General features: G+C 44.6%; 1 protein-coding gene across 4 annotated transcripts in view; it reads right to left on the bottom strand.

The window, feature by feature from the left end:
* Nucleotides 1-808: 808 nt before the first annotated feature.
* Nucleotides 809-16,196, bottom strand: part of LOC137546350 (ras GTPase-activating protein 4-like) — a 200,002-nt gene continuing 184,614 nt past the window's right edge. For 2 of the 4 annotated variants that reach the window (XM_068268685.1, XM_068268684.1), the window contains 4 exons: nt 14,566-14,701; nt 9,186-9,306; nt 8,731-8,789; nt 809-3,622 (listed from right to left, as the gene is read on the bottom strand). In XM_068268685.1, coding sequence (XP_068124786.1) covers nt 3,477-3,622; nt 8,731-8,789; nt 9,186-9,306; nt 14,566-14,701 — 462 coding nt within the window. In that variant the 3' untranslated portion in view covers nt 809-3,476. Of the gene's footprint in view, nt 3,623-8,730; nt 8,790-9,185; nt 9,307-14,565; nt 14,702-16,196 lie in introns of those variants that run through there. The other 2 variants (XM_068268686.1, XM_068268688.1) reach the window with 2 other exon arrangements.

Below are 16,196 nucleotides of genomic sequence, written 5' to 3'. Positions count from 1 at the left end.
TGCACACACAGAAGTAGGTCGGCACCGCCAGTAGTATAGAATAGCTCTTTAATCAAACATGGCAGCAATAACAGACGCTGTTTCGGGTCTCAAACCCTTTCTCAAATTGCATGTAAGCCAGTCTGGCTTACATGCAATTTGAGAAAGGGTTTGAGACCCGAAACAGCGTCTGTCATTGCTGCCATGTTTGATTAAAGAGCTATTCTATACTACTGGCGGTGCCGACCTACTTCTGTGTGTGCAATGGTCAATAAGATGGTATTAATCCTGGCTTCCATGCAAATTTCATGTAGATTGCATGCAGTTTGGACCTGGACCCGTCAAAGTCAACAGAAAATGCATGGTCAGGTCAGGTCAGGTGGAAGTAAAGGTGGGTACACACATCAGATAAAAGTTTTTGGAAAATGAAAGATCACAGACCAATTTTACCCACTTCCATGTAGTATGAGAACTATACCTACACAGTCTATTCGATTGAGCTGAACTCCCCATCAAATAGAAATCTTTGCAAGATTTGATACTGATCTTTTGCATGTGTGCAGCATCTTGCAAAGATTTTTTTTCTGATGGTGTGCACCATCCCATTGAAATACATTAGCCAAGCGTTTTCACTGGCGGAAGCAGTTCGGAAAATGCTACAAAAACTGCTCGGTGTGCACCAGGCCTAAAAATGCATTTTGCAGGAACGGATCTTTTGCAGATACTGATCTGTTGCATGTGTGCAGCATCTTTGTGTGCAGCATCTTGCAAAGATTTTTATCTGATGGGGAGTTTAGCTCAATAGAATAGACTGTGAAGGTATGGCTCTCATACTACAAGGAAGGGCGTAAAATTGGTCTGTGATCTTTCATTTTACAAAGACTTTTATATGATGTGTACCCACCTTAAGGCTCTGTGAAAAGTATGCAGCCTGTATTCAAGGGGTACCTTGAAACAGACACTGTATTGATATGAAGACTGACACACATTCACAGGCATCACAGGCTGCATACAATGCACTTTGGTTAGTATTGTTGGTTTGGTCACTTATCTAACCAGTTCTTCTTTTAGAAGTCATGGAACACATCTGATCTCCTCTCAGTTTACATCAGTGAGATCATTAATAATGTTATGTGATTCTAGTGGGTTATGTCACCTTGTTGTAAACCTGTATGCAGCACGGCATCTACAAAGCAATACTCAGGCCTTGAAATTAGTTACATTGCTAAAAGCAGGGGCACAGCTACACTCCCACAACCAGAACGCTCTGTGTAAATCCAGGTTTGGGAGGGCTGGCAAAGTCAAACTAGGAGTTTTCTCTTTAAAGTAGTGTGATATTCCTGTTGTATTTCTCTAGCTGGTGCTCATTCCAATGTCACACAGAAATCTTAACTGTGCAGTGGAAAATGCCTGATAATACTTCACAAATCCCTGATTGTTTTCAATTTCCTTTGATTAGGGATGATCAATGAGATGCAAATGCTTCTGAAATTATGCAAATGTATGCAGTTTGGAAATGGACCAATCAATTTAAACCCAGGTTGTACACGCCCCTAACCCATAATTTTCCTTTCCTAGCACCATTGCATCCCAGACCTCAGACCTCCTCTCTGCTATAAAAGATACACAACAGCATAATAACCTTTAAACAAAAACATTTCTTTGTTACAGCTGATACAAATCCCAAAATAAATCTGCACTGTTTCTACTTCCTGATTCATGGAAGCAGACATATTGTTTACAGCCTGTACTTTCAAATGGGCTTATCTGCCATAGGCAGTCATGTGAGGCCCAGTGCACACCGAGCAGTTTTAGCAGCGATCCGCCAACCGCATCTGTCTGTGAAAACGCTTGGCTAATGTATTTCAATAGGATGGTGCACACCAGCGGTTTGAGGTTTTTAGCAAACCGCAAACGTGCCTCCTGCTGCACATTTGTGGTTTGCAGAAGCGTTTCTGCCTCAATGTAAAGTATAGGAAAAACGCAAACCGCTCTGGAAAACGCTAGATCAGAGCAGTTTTCCAGGCGTTTTTGTTACAGAAGCTGTTCAGTAACAGCTTTTACTGTAACAATATTATTAATCTGCTACACAAAAACGCTAGGCATGTTTAGAAAACGTCTCTAAACATGCCTAGAATCGCTCTGAAATCTGCTCCAAAAACCGATAGCGTTTTGACGATCTGCTAGCGGTTTTGGTGTGCACTGGGCAGTGTGAAGATCAAATTACAACTTGTGATTAGACACAAATGAGGGGGTATTACACAGGCTAAACTTTTTAAATACATACAGGGTGCATTTGTTATGTTTTCCTTGTTTTGTGCAAGAGTTCAGGTCCACTTTAAAGGAAAAGGCTGTATATCCAGATGTGGGTAATGTTTGGCCCAACTCTGGAGCCCTTATCTTCTTCCCAATCAATAGATCCCTTGATAGCCAGAAGGAATAGTGGAACTAGAGCAAAATCAAATCCCACAGGTGTCGAATCTTAATCTTGTGTAGGTAGATCATCTGCTTAAAGGATACAAGAGTAAAAATAAATCTACTTACCTGGGGCTTCCTCCAGCCAGGGTCTCTGTGTCCCTCGTCGCAGCTCTGCTGGCAGCCACTCTTTTGCGGTCTCCTCCGTAGTGGTCACCGACCCTGCCAAGTCGGCGGCTTTTTGCATGCGTAAGTACGTGCACGTGCCATTTACGGCAGTGCTCACGTGTCTGGGAGGTGGGTGTTAGCATCTTATTTATTTGTACACTGACCTGTCGGGGGTGGAGGAACACCCATAACTATGCCAACATGTTTGTGCCAAGATAATAGACCTGTCTTTTTTTTTTTTTTTTTTTTACACGCTATGCCAGAAACTACTAAACAAAGAACCACCTAGGCAACTCCAACATCCGCTAATAGTACCACCCATACAACTGGCAAGCTACCCACAGCTAACAGATGTCCAATAACCTAAAAAAATTGCAACAAATGTTTATTACACGTGAAAGAAAAGTCTGCTGACTAAGCTAACCAGGCTAGAAACTGATGTTGATATAGAGATAAATATTGGCACAATATGTGCTCACATACCAGGAGCTTGCAAATTATGACAGACTAGTGCCAAAAGATGGATTCCCTCCTTCCATAGCCCCCCCAATACTATCACATAGTAGGCTATCAACCTAAAGAAAAGCCACTTTCATCTTTGCCAGCCCTCCTCCAGTACAACTTTATTAAGTTATAACAGTTCTGATTCACCAGACAGCGGTAAGATTGTCATGCCCAGGCAGTGAACAGCAATTTAACCTTTGCCAATGACAGGGGAGCAATGCCCATTTACCTATTAGTTCCACGTGTATTGCTATGGTAACGTGTTAAGCAGTGCATTAACATAGCAATGTACACGTTCTACCAGTAATGCGCATAGCGCTAATAGGTTAACAGGCAGTGCTCCTCTGCTGTTACTACTGGTAGCATTGTTAATCTTACCACTGTTTTATGAATCAGGGCCAAGATGTCTTTTACAACTCCAGCAGGTATTTCTTCTCCTGGTCATCGATGCTTGGAGAGTCCGATAAGAAAGAATCATGTGCTGATTCAAGGTCCAGAAGTATCTGGAAAAGTTGTGTAGTGCTGTCTTTTTGTGTGCTGTCTTTCTCTGCAGGATCTGAAAATAAGCACAGAAGTTAGCATCATAATTATCAAGACACACAGGCACAGAACATTTATTTATATTGCGCTTTTCTCCTGGCGGACTCAAAGTGCCAGAGCTGCAGCCACTAGGGTGCGCTCCATCAGTTTGCCTAATTCCTAAAAACTGACTTCTTAACTACTTGGGGACGAGAGGCTCAGGCCCTTTTAAGGACCAGAGCCTTTTTTTCATTTTTGTACTTCCTGACCCCTGTGATTGGCTCACAGTGATCAGAAGGAGCCAATGAAAACAGCTCATGACCGATGTGCTGGCAGGGACACGCAATTAATTGCCATGCATGGGAGCCGCCAGCATTAAAACTATGCTGCATCAGGCTTAGGCAGTTACAAGTGTGGCGTAGTTTTAACATGCGGCAGTCCCAAACTAGTGAAAGGATCCCTGGCCCACACACAAGTATGTTAACTAAGCACAGAGTGCTGTGTTAAAGGGGAACTGAAGAGAGAGGTATATGGAGGCTGTCATGTTTATTTCCTTTTAGACAATACCAGTTGCCTGGCAGCCCTGCTGATCCTCTGCCTCTAATACTATTAGCCATAGCCCCTGAACAAGCATGCAGCAGATCAGGTGTTTCAGTGGTTCAGACTTATAAGTCTGATCTGACAAGACTAGCTGCATGCTTGTTTCTGGTTTTAATCAGATACTACTGCAGAGAAATAGATTAGCAGGGCTGCCAGGCAACTGGTATTGATTAAAAGGAAATAAACAGGACAGCCTCCATATACCTCTCTCTTCAGTTCCCCTTTAAGATTGCAGCTACATAAATCTGTGTGCTATCCATTGTCCTTGGTGCCCCCCTGGGTATCCTTTATCTTCGGCTCAAAAATGTTACATTGAGGAAGAGGCTGGCTTGCGGCATTAGTCCATCCCTTCCCCGCCTCATTCATGCCTTTTGACCATTCCATTCACCCTTGACTGAGCCTTTGCTGGTCCACTAAGCTTACTTCCATGTTTTCCCTGATCCCTGGGCATCTGCATTGGGCATAGAAGTTGTCCTCCTGGGGTTGGAACCATTTTAAAAATCGAGGTGCCAATTTTCAGTGCAGAGCCATGGCTGAACGTTACAACAGAGGGAGGAAAGAAGGTGGTGATAAGAATCTGCATGGCTGGGGCAATTATTTTATGTTCTGGTCAGGTGTGCTTTAAAGTTCTGTAATGGCTGGAAACAGTTGCGGTGAGCGGGAGAACAACAGGGTGTTTGCGCTCTATCCGGCACTTGCAGCCTGCCTGTAATCATCTCTGCTAAACCCTATGATGAATTATCCTGCAGCATGTAATTCAGCCTGCTATCTTAATTCTGCCATAATATTACGTTTACTGGAACTGTTTGCATGGCTTTTTCATGCTTTTGTTTGTGGCAATCCCTTTAGTGCGGGGCTAACGCCATCCTGTTTGGAACTTCTAAGGAGACAACTGGCTGGTTTTGTTGTAAATCCATCTGCATTGAGCTCATGCATAATATTTGCAATTGCCTGCATTCATTATATAGGAATCTTGCCGGCATGGTTCTTTGACACACATGCAAGAAGACTTATGATCTATTATTCAGTTTCAATTTTCATGGTTTAAATTGGTGTGCTGCAGTAATAAAAATTATGCTCATTACTCACAACTGCATGAGACTCGATGTGGTGTGTGTAAATAAGGCCTGAACGATAAATCGTTTTCTGATAAAAATCACGATCATGGAAACGACGATTCTGTGATCGTCACTGCAACATTTTTTGGCGATATTGCGGCGCCCTCCCGCTGTGCAGCAGTAGCAGTCCTTCTCTAGCTGTGCGCAGCTCGCCGCTCTGTGCACTAGTAGTGGCAGCTCAGCGGGTCTCACTCCCGGCAGCTCACGCTCTCCTTCCTGCTGCCTAGGCCCCTCCTATGTCATCAGCTGGGTGGGTGGCAGACTCCGCAGGCCTGTCATTCAACGTTTGCCAGTAAAGGATATCCCTAGCTTGTGCGCCATGACTCGCTGCAGCATCGGGTATGTCTCGCCGCCGCACTTTGTCCCCCCCAGCTCTCCCACCTCTCTGATTGCAGTTAGAGCAGGGCTACAAGAAAATGGCTGATGATGTCCACAAATGCGGACATTGGTGGACATTTTCCAGTAGCCCTGCTCTAACTACAGACAGAGCGGAGGCAGGGAGAGAGAAGAGTGACGTCAGCACTTGAATGAGTGGAGCTGGTGAGTCAGTCTCTGCCGCCAGGGCACCTCCAGCTGACTACCTCTACTGGCTGTACCTACACCTGACTTCCTATACTGAGGGCACCTATAGCTGATTACCTATACTACCTGGACCTACACCTGACTTCCTATACTGAGGGCACCTACACCTGACTACCTATACTTGAGTTACCTACACCTGGCTACCTATACTGATGCACCTACACCTGACTTCCTGTACTTATGGCATGTATGCTTGGCTACCTAAAGCTTGATTTGAAGAAAATCGTGGCTCTAATCAAAATCGCAATTTCTGACAGAAATCGTGAAATTACATTTTTACCTAAAATTATTCAGCCCTAGTGTGAATGTTTGGTTAGATGTATGCGGGGGGAGGGGGGGACAATGTTTGTTCATCATGTGATTGTAAACATTTAAGATTGTGTATTGAAGATGCTTCCTGCTGAGAGTTGCCCATCAATAAAGTTTTGTACTTTTGGAATATTTGAGGTCTAAATTTAGCCTTCTTTTCCTCTACTTTGTTATTAGTGCTTTAACGTTCACCACTTTCCAACTAGACTACTATCTTGAGCAAGTTACTAGGGAACCTAGTAGCATCAGTCCATTCCCTCCTGAACTCTGCAGCTCAGCTCATCCACCTGTAAAGAGGTTACTTCTAAAATGTTTCTCCCTTCTTTTCCATCCACTGACTCCCTATCATTGAAAGGATTTACTTCAGGTTTCTAATTATAACTTATACATCTCTAATGTCACCATCACATTCTGCTGTAGTCTTGTCTTTCCTGAACTGGACTGAGGACTCCTTTCAAGCCTCTCCTCCAGAACTCCCAACGCCAATTCATTTGGCAATCATCACGGTTCAAGATTGACAATTGCAATCCTAAAACAAAATTCTTAAGGCAATCGTACACCGATCAGGCAAAACATTATAACTGCTTGCCCAATTTTGATCATGTCCCCCTTGGGCCACTAATGGTACATGGATAGATGGAACACCTTCCTATCAACACATCTCTGTGCAACAGTCCAGTCTGTCAGACAATGCCAAACTCAATCAATACAAATGATCTTAAAGACTAGCACCAGAGTAATTCAGTCAATTTATTCAAATCCATATAGTGAATAACAAGCGATATGGTTCAAGAAACGACCAATGTAATTTGAAGCTCAATTGTAGTAAAGATATCTCACCACTACCACTTGAGAAAGGACGGGTATATCGTCAGATATGGCTACTGTTCCTTGGGAAAACCTGCTGCCATGTGGACAGGCATTGTATGATATACAATATCACCTGTCACTGCAGCTGCAGAGATTTCAGCTGTTTCCATAGTTAGGAACATATTTAGGATATGGAAGACCACAGACCAGCACCAAAGACCTACAACATCATCTTGCTGCGGATGGAGTCACTGTGCATCGTTTAAAAAGTCGGTGCACTTTACACAAGATGATGCTGTATGCAGAGGAAGCCTTTTCTCTGCCCACAGCACAAACAAATCAGCTTGAGGTATGCTAAAGCACATTTGGACAAGCCGGCTTCATTTTGGAATAAGATGCTGTGGACTGATTAAACTAAAATTTAGTTATTTGGGCATAACAAGAGGTGTTATGCATGGAGGAAAAAGAAGACAGCATTCCAAGAAAAACACCTGCTACCTACAGTAAAATATGGTGCTGGTTCCATCATGCTGTGGGGCTGTGTGGCCAGTGCAGGGACTGGGAATCTTGTCAAAGTTGAGGGACGCATGGATTCCACTCAGTATCAGCAGATTCTGGAGGCCAATGTCCAAAAATCAGTGACAAAGCTGAAGCTGCGCCGGGGCTGATCTTTTAACAAGACAACAACCCTAAACACTGCTTAAAATCCACTAAGACATTCATGCAGAGGAACAAGTACAATGTTCTGGAATGGCTATCTCAGTCCCCAGACCTGAATATAATTGAAAATCTGTGGTGTGAGTTAAAGAGAGCTGTCCATGCTCGGAAGCCTGAATGAAGTAGAAATGTTTTGTAAAAAGGTCCAAAATACCTTCAACCAGAATCCAGACTCTTATTGCAACCTACAGGAAGGGTTTAGAGGCTGTAATTTCGGCATAAGGAGGATCTACTAAATATTGATTTCATTTCTTTTTTGTGGCGCCCAAATTTATGCACCTGCCTAATTTTGTTTAAACAATTATTGCACACTTTCTGTAAATCCAATAAACTTCATTTCACTTCTCAAACATCACTGTGTGTGTCCTATGATATATTTAACTGGTTAACAAGGTTGCCCAAACTTTCGCATCCCACTGTATATACAGCATACATTAAATACAATCATTCACGATAGTAAAGGAAACAGTCAGCAGTAAGGACAGAATAACAGGCTTGGCAACAGGTAATCAGATATAGATAAGGGTTCAGGATTAGGATCAATGAATCAGGGTTGTCCAGAAACTCAGAGCTAACCACAAACAAGGTTCTGGCAATGGTTACTACTTGCAGGGCTCTTAAATAGGGCGGCCACAGCTGCTGTATGATTAGGTCACAGCGCAGTCAGTCAGAGCAGAACCACATTTGCATGAACATAGACCAACTGCGCAGACGCAGTAGGCGCCCGATGACATGGGCACGCTTATGCAGCTGGCCGTGTGCATGTGCAGAAGCAACGACGGGTCGACAAGCTTCACGGGTGGCCAGCGGGGAGCTCTGGAGCTGTGGCGAGGGACTCTGAGGAAGAAGCGCCAGGAAAATAAAGATTGCTTTTTTATTTCACCTCGGGAGTTATTGAATTTCAAAAACAAAGAAAGGTAAGCATTTTTCTTTTTATTCTGAAATGTTAGACCATTTTTACATATAATGAGCTACTGGTACTACTTGAGTATCACTCTGAAAGACTTACCTGAACTTAGATGAGATTCACCATTATTACTGTGCGTCATCAGCTCTGCATATTTCACCCTGCAAATAAAAAGTACATTGTGAAAACACATTCAACAAGAAAATATGCATGCATGAGTAAGCATTACAGTTTATAAGTACTGAATATTAGTGAATTCCTGATAACAATCGTTCAAAGCAGGAAAACGGAATATGATAAAGAAGAAATAACATGCTTTGCAAACCAGGTTAAAAGAATTATACACAAAAGGAACAAACAATTGATTAGTACTGGAACACACTGGATTCTGGATGCTATACATCAGGAATGGCTTTGTACGTACATTAGGAACCACCGTGTAGGAAACCTTTTGTAAACACTGATGATAATTTTTAAAGTAATATTGTAAAAATAGGCAATTTTATTGTTATTTTCAGTACAGTTCCTCTGTAAAGTAGCTTCATCAGAACTCTTACTTCATCTGTTCTCTCACTCCAATCAGATGCCTATAGATGAGCTGGGCCTCCAAGTCAGGATTCAGCAGATCATTCCAGTCTTGTAGTGTGACTTCGTGTCTAGTTTTGTCGCAGCCTGCAACTATATCATAGAAAGAGCACAAGACAATTACACACAGTTCACTTTATTGTATAGACTTGCTGCTGGTCCTTATTGAGTTCACCAGTCTGTGTTCAGAAGTTTACAAATACTTGTATGGTAAACTCAGCGAATTTCACTGAAACAAATCCTTTTAAAGAGAACCCGAGGTGGGTTTTAAGAATCCTTTTAGCACACTTGCAGGTTCTGCATATAATCACCAGCCTCTGTTACTATACTGTTCCCCCCCCCCCTGGCCCCCCCTGTGATCTGCTGTCCCCCCCAGCCCCCCCCCCCTGCGATCTGCTGTCCCCCCCAGCCCCCCCCCCCCCCTGCGATCTGCTGTCCCCCCCAGCCCCCCCCCCCTGCGATCTGCTGTCCCCTCCCCAAAAGAAACCGCCGTGCTAGAGATGCGCAGTATGTCGATAGCAGGCTGTTTACATGCAGACTGTCACTCTCTGCCGCTCCTCCGCCTCCTCTTTAGCGCCGCTCCCTGCCTGCGTCCATTCCCTCCAATGCGGGGAGGGAAGGGATGCAGGCAGGGAGTGGCGGAGAGTGACAGTCTGCATGTAAACAGCCTGCTATCGACACACTGCGCGTTGCTAGCATGGCGGTTTTTTTTGGGGGGGGGGGCAGCAGAGCGCAGGGGGGGCCTGGGGGGGAACAGTATAGTAACAGAGGCTGGTGATTATATGCAGAACCAGCCTCTGTGTGCTAATAGGATTCTTAAAACCCACCTCGGGTTCTCTTTAACAGAACCCTGGGCAACAAGTATGATTAAATTTTGCATAAGATGTGTAGTAAGCTTTCATAAATTGTTTTTCTTACTAAAATTCATCCAGCATTTTCTTAGAAAAGTAATATTATTATGTCTGTCTTTTGTATTTGGGAATCCCATATTTTAGTAGCTTCAATACACTTGGGTTCTTGCCCTGCCCACTCAGTGTACTAAATTAGGTATATTTGTGGGAGTTACTGCCCCTCGCACTGAACTTTATTTTTAGAAAGCAGCAGTGAAGAATTTTGTATCCCAAATTTCACTTGCCATACTTAAAACATGGTTTGTCAAACAGGGTACTGTGTCATTTCTGACACTTCCGCAGGACAAATACTACCACTTCCCAAATTGTCAGCAAAATAGTTCTGCTTCCCATAGTGATGCGACCATTAGATTGATGTGGTCTACAGTGCAACACCCATGTTGTTTTGTGGGTCTGTCTTGGAGTGCATCAGCATAAACATGGGAGGCAGAGAGGGAAGAGAAAACTTAGGCGAAAACATACGTGAATTGAATTAAGGGCCAAGGAGTGAAGATGAAAAAAAAAGATAGATGAGACTGAAGAGGCTCTTACTGAGTATTCTGTTTTTATCAGGCCCAATGAACACCAATGATTACAGGGCTAAGCCTACAATGTAGGGGGTGTGAGTGTGGGGGGTAGGGAGTTCTCTGAGCACAAGTAATTGGGTGGCATAGGCTGCATGTGGAGGTAAGTTAAGTTTAATTCCAGCCCCCCAATGTATACAAATAATTGGAAAGCACAGAATGCACTGTGGATGGGCGGGGGATATGGGGCACAGGCTGCTCATATTATTACAACTCAGTTTTCCTTTGATCCAGCAGTTCTGAATAAAAGAAGCAAACTGTATTCCCCACAAGGGGTTGTTGTTTCCTCTCCCCTTTAGCAGCTTCCTCATTGTACCTGCATGCACACAGTGTAAAGGCATCCTTCAGGGCTGATCAATGGCACACTGATGAGTACCTTGAATTTCCCTCTTTTTCTACTGTTGCTGCAGAAGCCATGGGTAGTGTGTTAGGCAAGTATAAAGATACTTGTCCTCTATCCTGCTTGTATGCTCCCACTGCCCATGAGAATTCTGCACCTGCCACACTCTACATCTGATTAATCCCCCACCTCCATACCATAGTCATATAACACCCAGCGACCAGGAACAGGTCAGATGTGAAAAAAGGTCTGTATAGGACTCAGGAGGATAGTGAAGGCAATACAACAAAATAAGGGATGAGTAACTATATCCATACAAACACACTGCATTTGCCAATGTCTGTAGCAGGTTGAACTATAATGGAAGTATCGATAATGGAGAAGCACTATAAATTAACATAAAAATAATGAAAGGAAGTATAAGGTAAGTATGGGCAGAGTAAACATTACACATTAAAACACTGCGTGTAATCTGAGCTCATAAATGTCTATATTTCCCCAATAATTTCACCACGCAATCTGTTGTGACAATGATCATTTTTTTATGTGATGTGTATTTTTCCATGATGTGGTGCCCAAAGGCATCCCAGTTCTTTTGGGATATTAGCAAAGCCTTTGAATTGATGTTTTAACTTAAATTTTGAAGCAAGGACACACCTATTGCCAATGCAAAACAGGCAACTGCTATATGGTCCCCCACTGGTGTCTGACTATATACTGATTTATGCAGGCTACAACTGCATCAGAAATAAAAAGATACAAATAAATATATACAGTATGAATTATCTATACAGCTGCTACAAAAGCAGTCAGTATACTGCACTATACTGTGTGCTATTGTTTTACAAATGCCATAGTCTGACTTGAGGATCTGCATCTGAAATATTAATTAGACAGCCAGGACTGTCAAATGACCATGTTAAGATGCCACAATACATCTAGTTATACCCCTTTGTTGGTGCAACCCATACTCTGAAAGAAAGGACCTAATATATTGCTCGGAATTGTCCAGTCACTGGCAATCAGGATAATGTGTATGTGCTCAAGCCAGGCGCGGAGCTAGGGGGGGTCGGGGTAGGTCAAGTGCCCCCGGGCGCCGGGTCCCTAAGGGCGCCCAGCTGAGCTGATTTTTTTTTTTCCTCTGCGGAGGGGAGCAGCGCAGAGAAGAGAAGAGGGAGAGCTATGCGGACGGTGGAGAAGGGGGCCATCTCCCCCCCTTCTCTCACCTTAGGGCTCTCCCTCCCTCCATCGCTGTCCCCTCCGTTATTGTCCGGGTGCTGGCGCAGCGGGCGGGACTCACCTCCGTCTCGCTCCAGCGCCGGCCGGAAGTTCGGATCCCGCAGCCGCTGCTCTGGTCTGGACTAGACCAGAGTAGCGGCAGATCCATCCGCGCTGCGACGAGACAGAGGTAAGTTCCGCCCGCCGCTGCCAGCACCCGGACATTAATGGAGGGGACAGCGAGGGAGAGAGAGCAGCTCTCCCTCTTCTCTGCGCTGCTCCCCTCCTGCTGGGGAGGCAGGGAGGGGGACACCTGGCTACCTACTCTGGGCATATATACCCCTGGCTACATCTACTGGGCATATATACCCCTGGCTACATCTACTGGGCATATATACCCCTGGCTACATCTACTGGGCACATATACCCCTGGCTACATCTACTGGGCACATATACCCCTGGCTACATCTACTGGGCACATATACCCCTGGCTACATCTACTGGGCACATATACCCCTGGCTACATCTACTGGGCACATATACCCCTGGCTACATCTACTGGGCATATATACCCCTGGCTACATCTACTGGGCATATATACCCCCTGGCTACATCTACTGGGCATATATACCCCCTGGCTACATCTACTGGGCATATATACCCCTGGCTACATCTACTGGGCATATATACCCCCTGGCTACATCTACTGGGCATATATACCCCCTGGCTACATCTACTGGGCATATATACCCCTGGCTACATCTACTGGGCATATATACCCCCTGGCTACATCTACTGGGCATATATACCCTGGCTACATCTACTGGGCATATATACCCCTGGCTACATCTACTGGGCATATATACCCCTGGCTACATCTACTGGGCATATATACCCCTGGCTACATCTACTGGGCATATATACCCCTGGCTACATCTACTGGGCATATATACCCCTGGCTACATCTACTGGGCATATATACCCCTGGCTACATCTACTGGGCATATATACCCCCTGGCTACATCTACTGGGCATATATACCCCTGGCTACATCTACTGGGCATATATACCCCTGGCTACATCTACTGGGCATATATACCCCTGGCTACATCTACTGGGCATATATACCCCCTGGCTACATCTACTGGGCATATATACCCCCTGGCTACATGGACTGGGCATATATACCCCTGGCTACATATACTGGGCACATATACGCCTGACTATATATACTGGGCACATATTATTCTCCTGGCTACATATACTGGGCATATATACCCCTGGCTACATATACGGGGCACATATACCTCTGGCTACATATACTGGGCACACATATCCCTGCCTACATATACTGGGCACATATACCCCTGGCTACCTGTTCTGTGGACATCTCTACCCCTGGCTACCTGTTCTGGGGACATCTATATCGCTGGCCACCTATTCTGGGGACATCTATACCGCTGGCCACCTATTCTGGGGACATCTATACTGCTGGCCACCTATTCTGGGGACAACTATAGACCTGGGGCTACCTATTTTTGGGGAACCACGTCAGATTGAGTGTATTTTGGAGAACTGCTGCCAGGTGAGAGGTGTCTACCATATTAAGGGGGCATTCTACCTATTTATGTGAAATGCTGTCTATTTATGTGACTCATGACTGCTGAATTTGTCTTGTTGGGGGCCTCATGGTTACTGAATTTGTCTTGTTGGGGGCCTCATGATTTGTTGGGGGCCTCAAGATCGCTGAATTTGTCTTGTTGGGGGCCTCATGATTGCTGAATTTGTCTTGTTGGGGGCCTCATGATTGCTAAATTTGTCTTGTTGGGGGCCTCATGATTGCTGAGTTGGTTATGTTGGGGGTCTCATGATTGCTGAATTTGTCTTGATGGGGGGGGGGCTCATGATTGCTGAATTTGTCTTGGAACATGCTGGAAGGTACATACTGAGGGAGGGTGGGTGAGCGTGAGCCTGCTAACCTCCATATACATTTGGCTCCACCCATAACCACGCCCACGTGTATTATGTGACCACGCCCCTTTTTGGCGCGGCGCGCGTAGCAACCTTGACTTTGGGGGGCGCATTAATAGTCTTTGTCCCCGGGCGCTGAAAACCCTAGCTACGCCTCTGGCTCAAGCAAGTTATTATAAGGTTATTTTACAGCTATTATGGAGCACAAGACGTCAGTGTGAACTTCTTAAGCATCACGGATGAATTTGCAAAGGATGGAGAGAACAGCCATGATGCAAAACCTTCAATGTGTTGAAATAATTAAGCAGATAGAGAATTTCTGTGAAATAACATGAAAGCTGTGTAATACCTCCTTTCTCCTTTTGGTGGCAGCAGCTCCATTTCTCTCCTTTGAACACACCAGGATGATAAGCACACAGCATGTCAGAGTTGTTGACACAGACTTTTCTCAGTGCTGACAGCCACTGATTGAGTTCATTAACACACTACAAAAGAAAGGCATATTTATTTAGATTACTATGTCAACACAAAATGCTCACATTTTTTATTTCCTCAAGAAACACAGCATATCATTTATAATTGAGTCAAGCAGTTTATGTATAAAGCTGAGCAACATTTTTTTTTTGTTTTAGTTTAGTGACAGAACCATTTATACCAACATACAGTAGCTGAATAACCAGGAACAGAATAACTCTGCAGTCTGCACATTACGTCAGTATTGCTCCCTAGATTTTCATGGGTAAAGAACAGCTCAGGAAACAGGAAGAAATGAAGATCAACTGGGGGAAGACAGAAATGAGGATTAGCTCAATGATGAATTTTCCTAATATTCTAAGTTCTGGGATCATGGACATCTATAGCATGGATGTAATGGTAGCCCCCAGGGCCGGGCCGAGGCATAGGCTGGAGAGGCTCCAGCCTCAGGGCGCAGTGTAGCAGGGGGCGCACAATTCATTCAGTTGTCATTCCTAATTGTGTATTAAGCAGAAAGAAATAAGAAAAGGGGATATATAGCAGTGACTGCAAGCCAGATAACTAGAGATTAAGGTGTTGGGGAGGTTGTGGACCCTGTGGCACCTCTTAGTCTGATAGCAATCAGTGTGTGATGGCTGGGGTGGCAGGGATGGGGGGGCGCACTTTGGTGTCTCAGCCTTGGGTGCTGGAGGACCTTGTCCCAGCTCTGGTAGCTCCGTGTCACCTGACATGGGAGGTGCCTGTAGAGTGCGGCAGTGGAGCTGCATACATTACCGGCTTCCAGGTGAGCAACACATCCTCCTCACTCCTCTCTTCAGTCACACCGTACAGTGCTAGGACCTTCTTTAGGTTTATCTAGATTTTACTTCCTGTTTTAAACACTGTAAACTATGGTGACATCCAGAAATAGAAAATGTGGGAGCGCAATAATAACTTGAAGTGGGGTTTTACTCTTGCTCATCCAGTAGGATAGATTTACCCATTTACTGTCAGGACAGGAAATGAGCACAAGTATAACCAACATGCACACAGACAGCAAAAACACTAAAAAAAAGATTCTAAACCCTTTCAGGGCCCGTTTCCACTAGAGCGAATCTGCATGCGTTTTCTGCATGCAGATTTGCATAACCAATACAAGTGGATGGGACTGTTTCCACTCAGGATTTCTTAGAGTTTTCCTGTGCAGAAAAAATCTGCGCGGCAGAGCCATCAGAATTTGCACACCGCCCCATACAATGTAATTAATAGGAAAACCGCATGCGTTTTTCCCATGTGTTTTTCTATGCGTTTTCGCATGCGTTTTTGTGTAAAAACAATGTAAAAAGCACACCAGCATTGACATGGTTAAAAACGCGTGGCCACAAAATGCATGCGAAATCGCATAGAAAAACGCATCCGCATGCAAAATCGCACATGCGTTTTCCGCACTGGCATCGCAACGCACAAGTGGAAACGGGTCTTCACACAATCCATAACTATAGTGCATTTTTCCCTGGACTTAAACCA

The sequence above is a fragment of the Hyperolius riggenbachi genome, chromosome 2 (assembly GCF_040937935.1).
Source record: "Hyperolius riggenbachi isolate aHypRig1 chromosome 2, aHypRig1.pri, whole genome shotgun sequence".
Lineage (NCBI taxonomy): Eukaryota > Metazoa > Chordata > Amphibia > Anura > Hyperoliidae > Hyperolius > Hyperolius riggenbachi.
The sequence above is the reverse complement of the archived record's forward strand: the minus strand, read 5'-3'. Positions and strand labels throughout refer to the sequence as shown.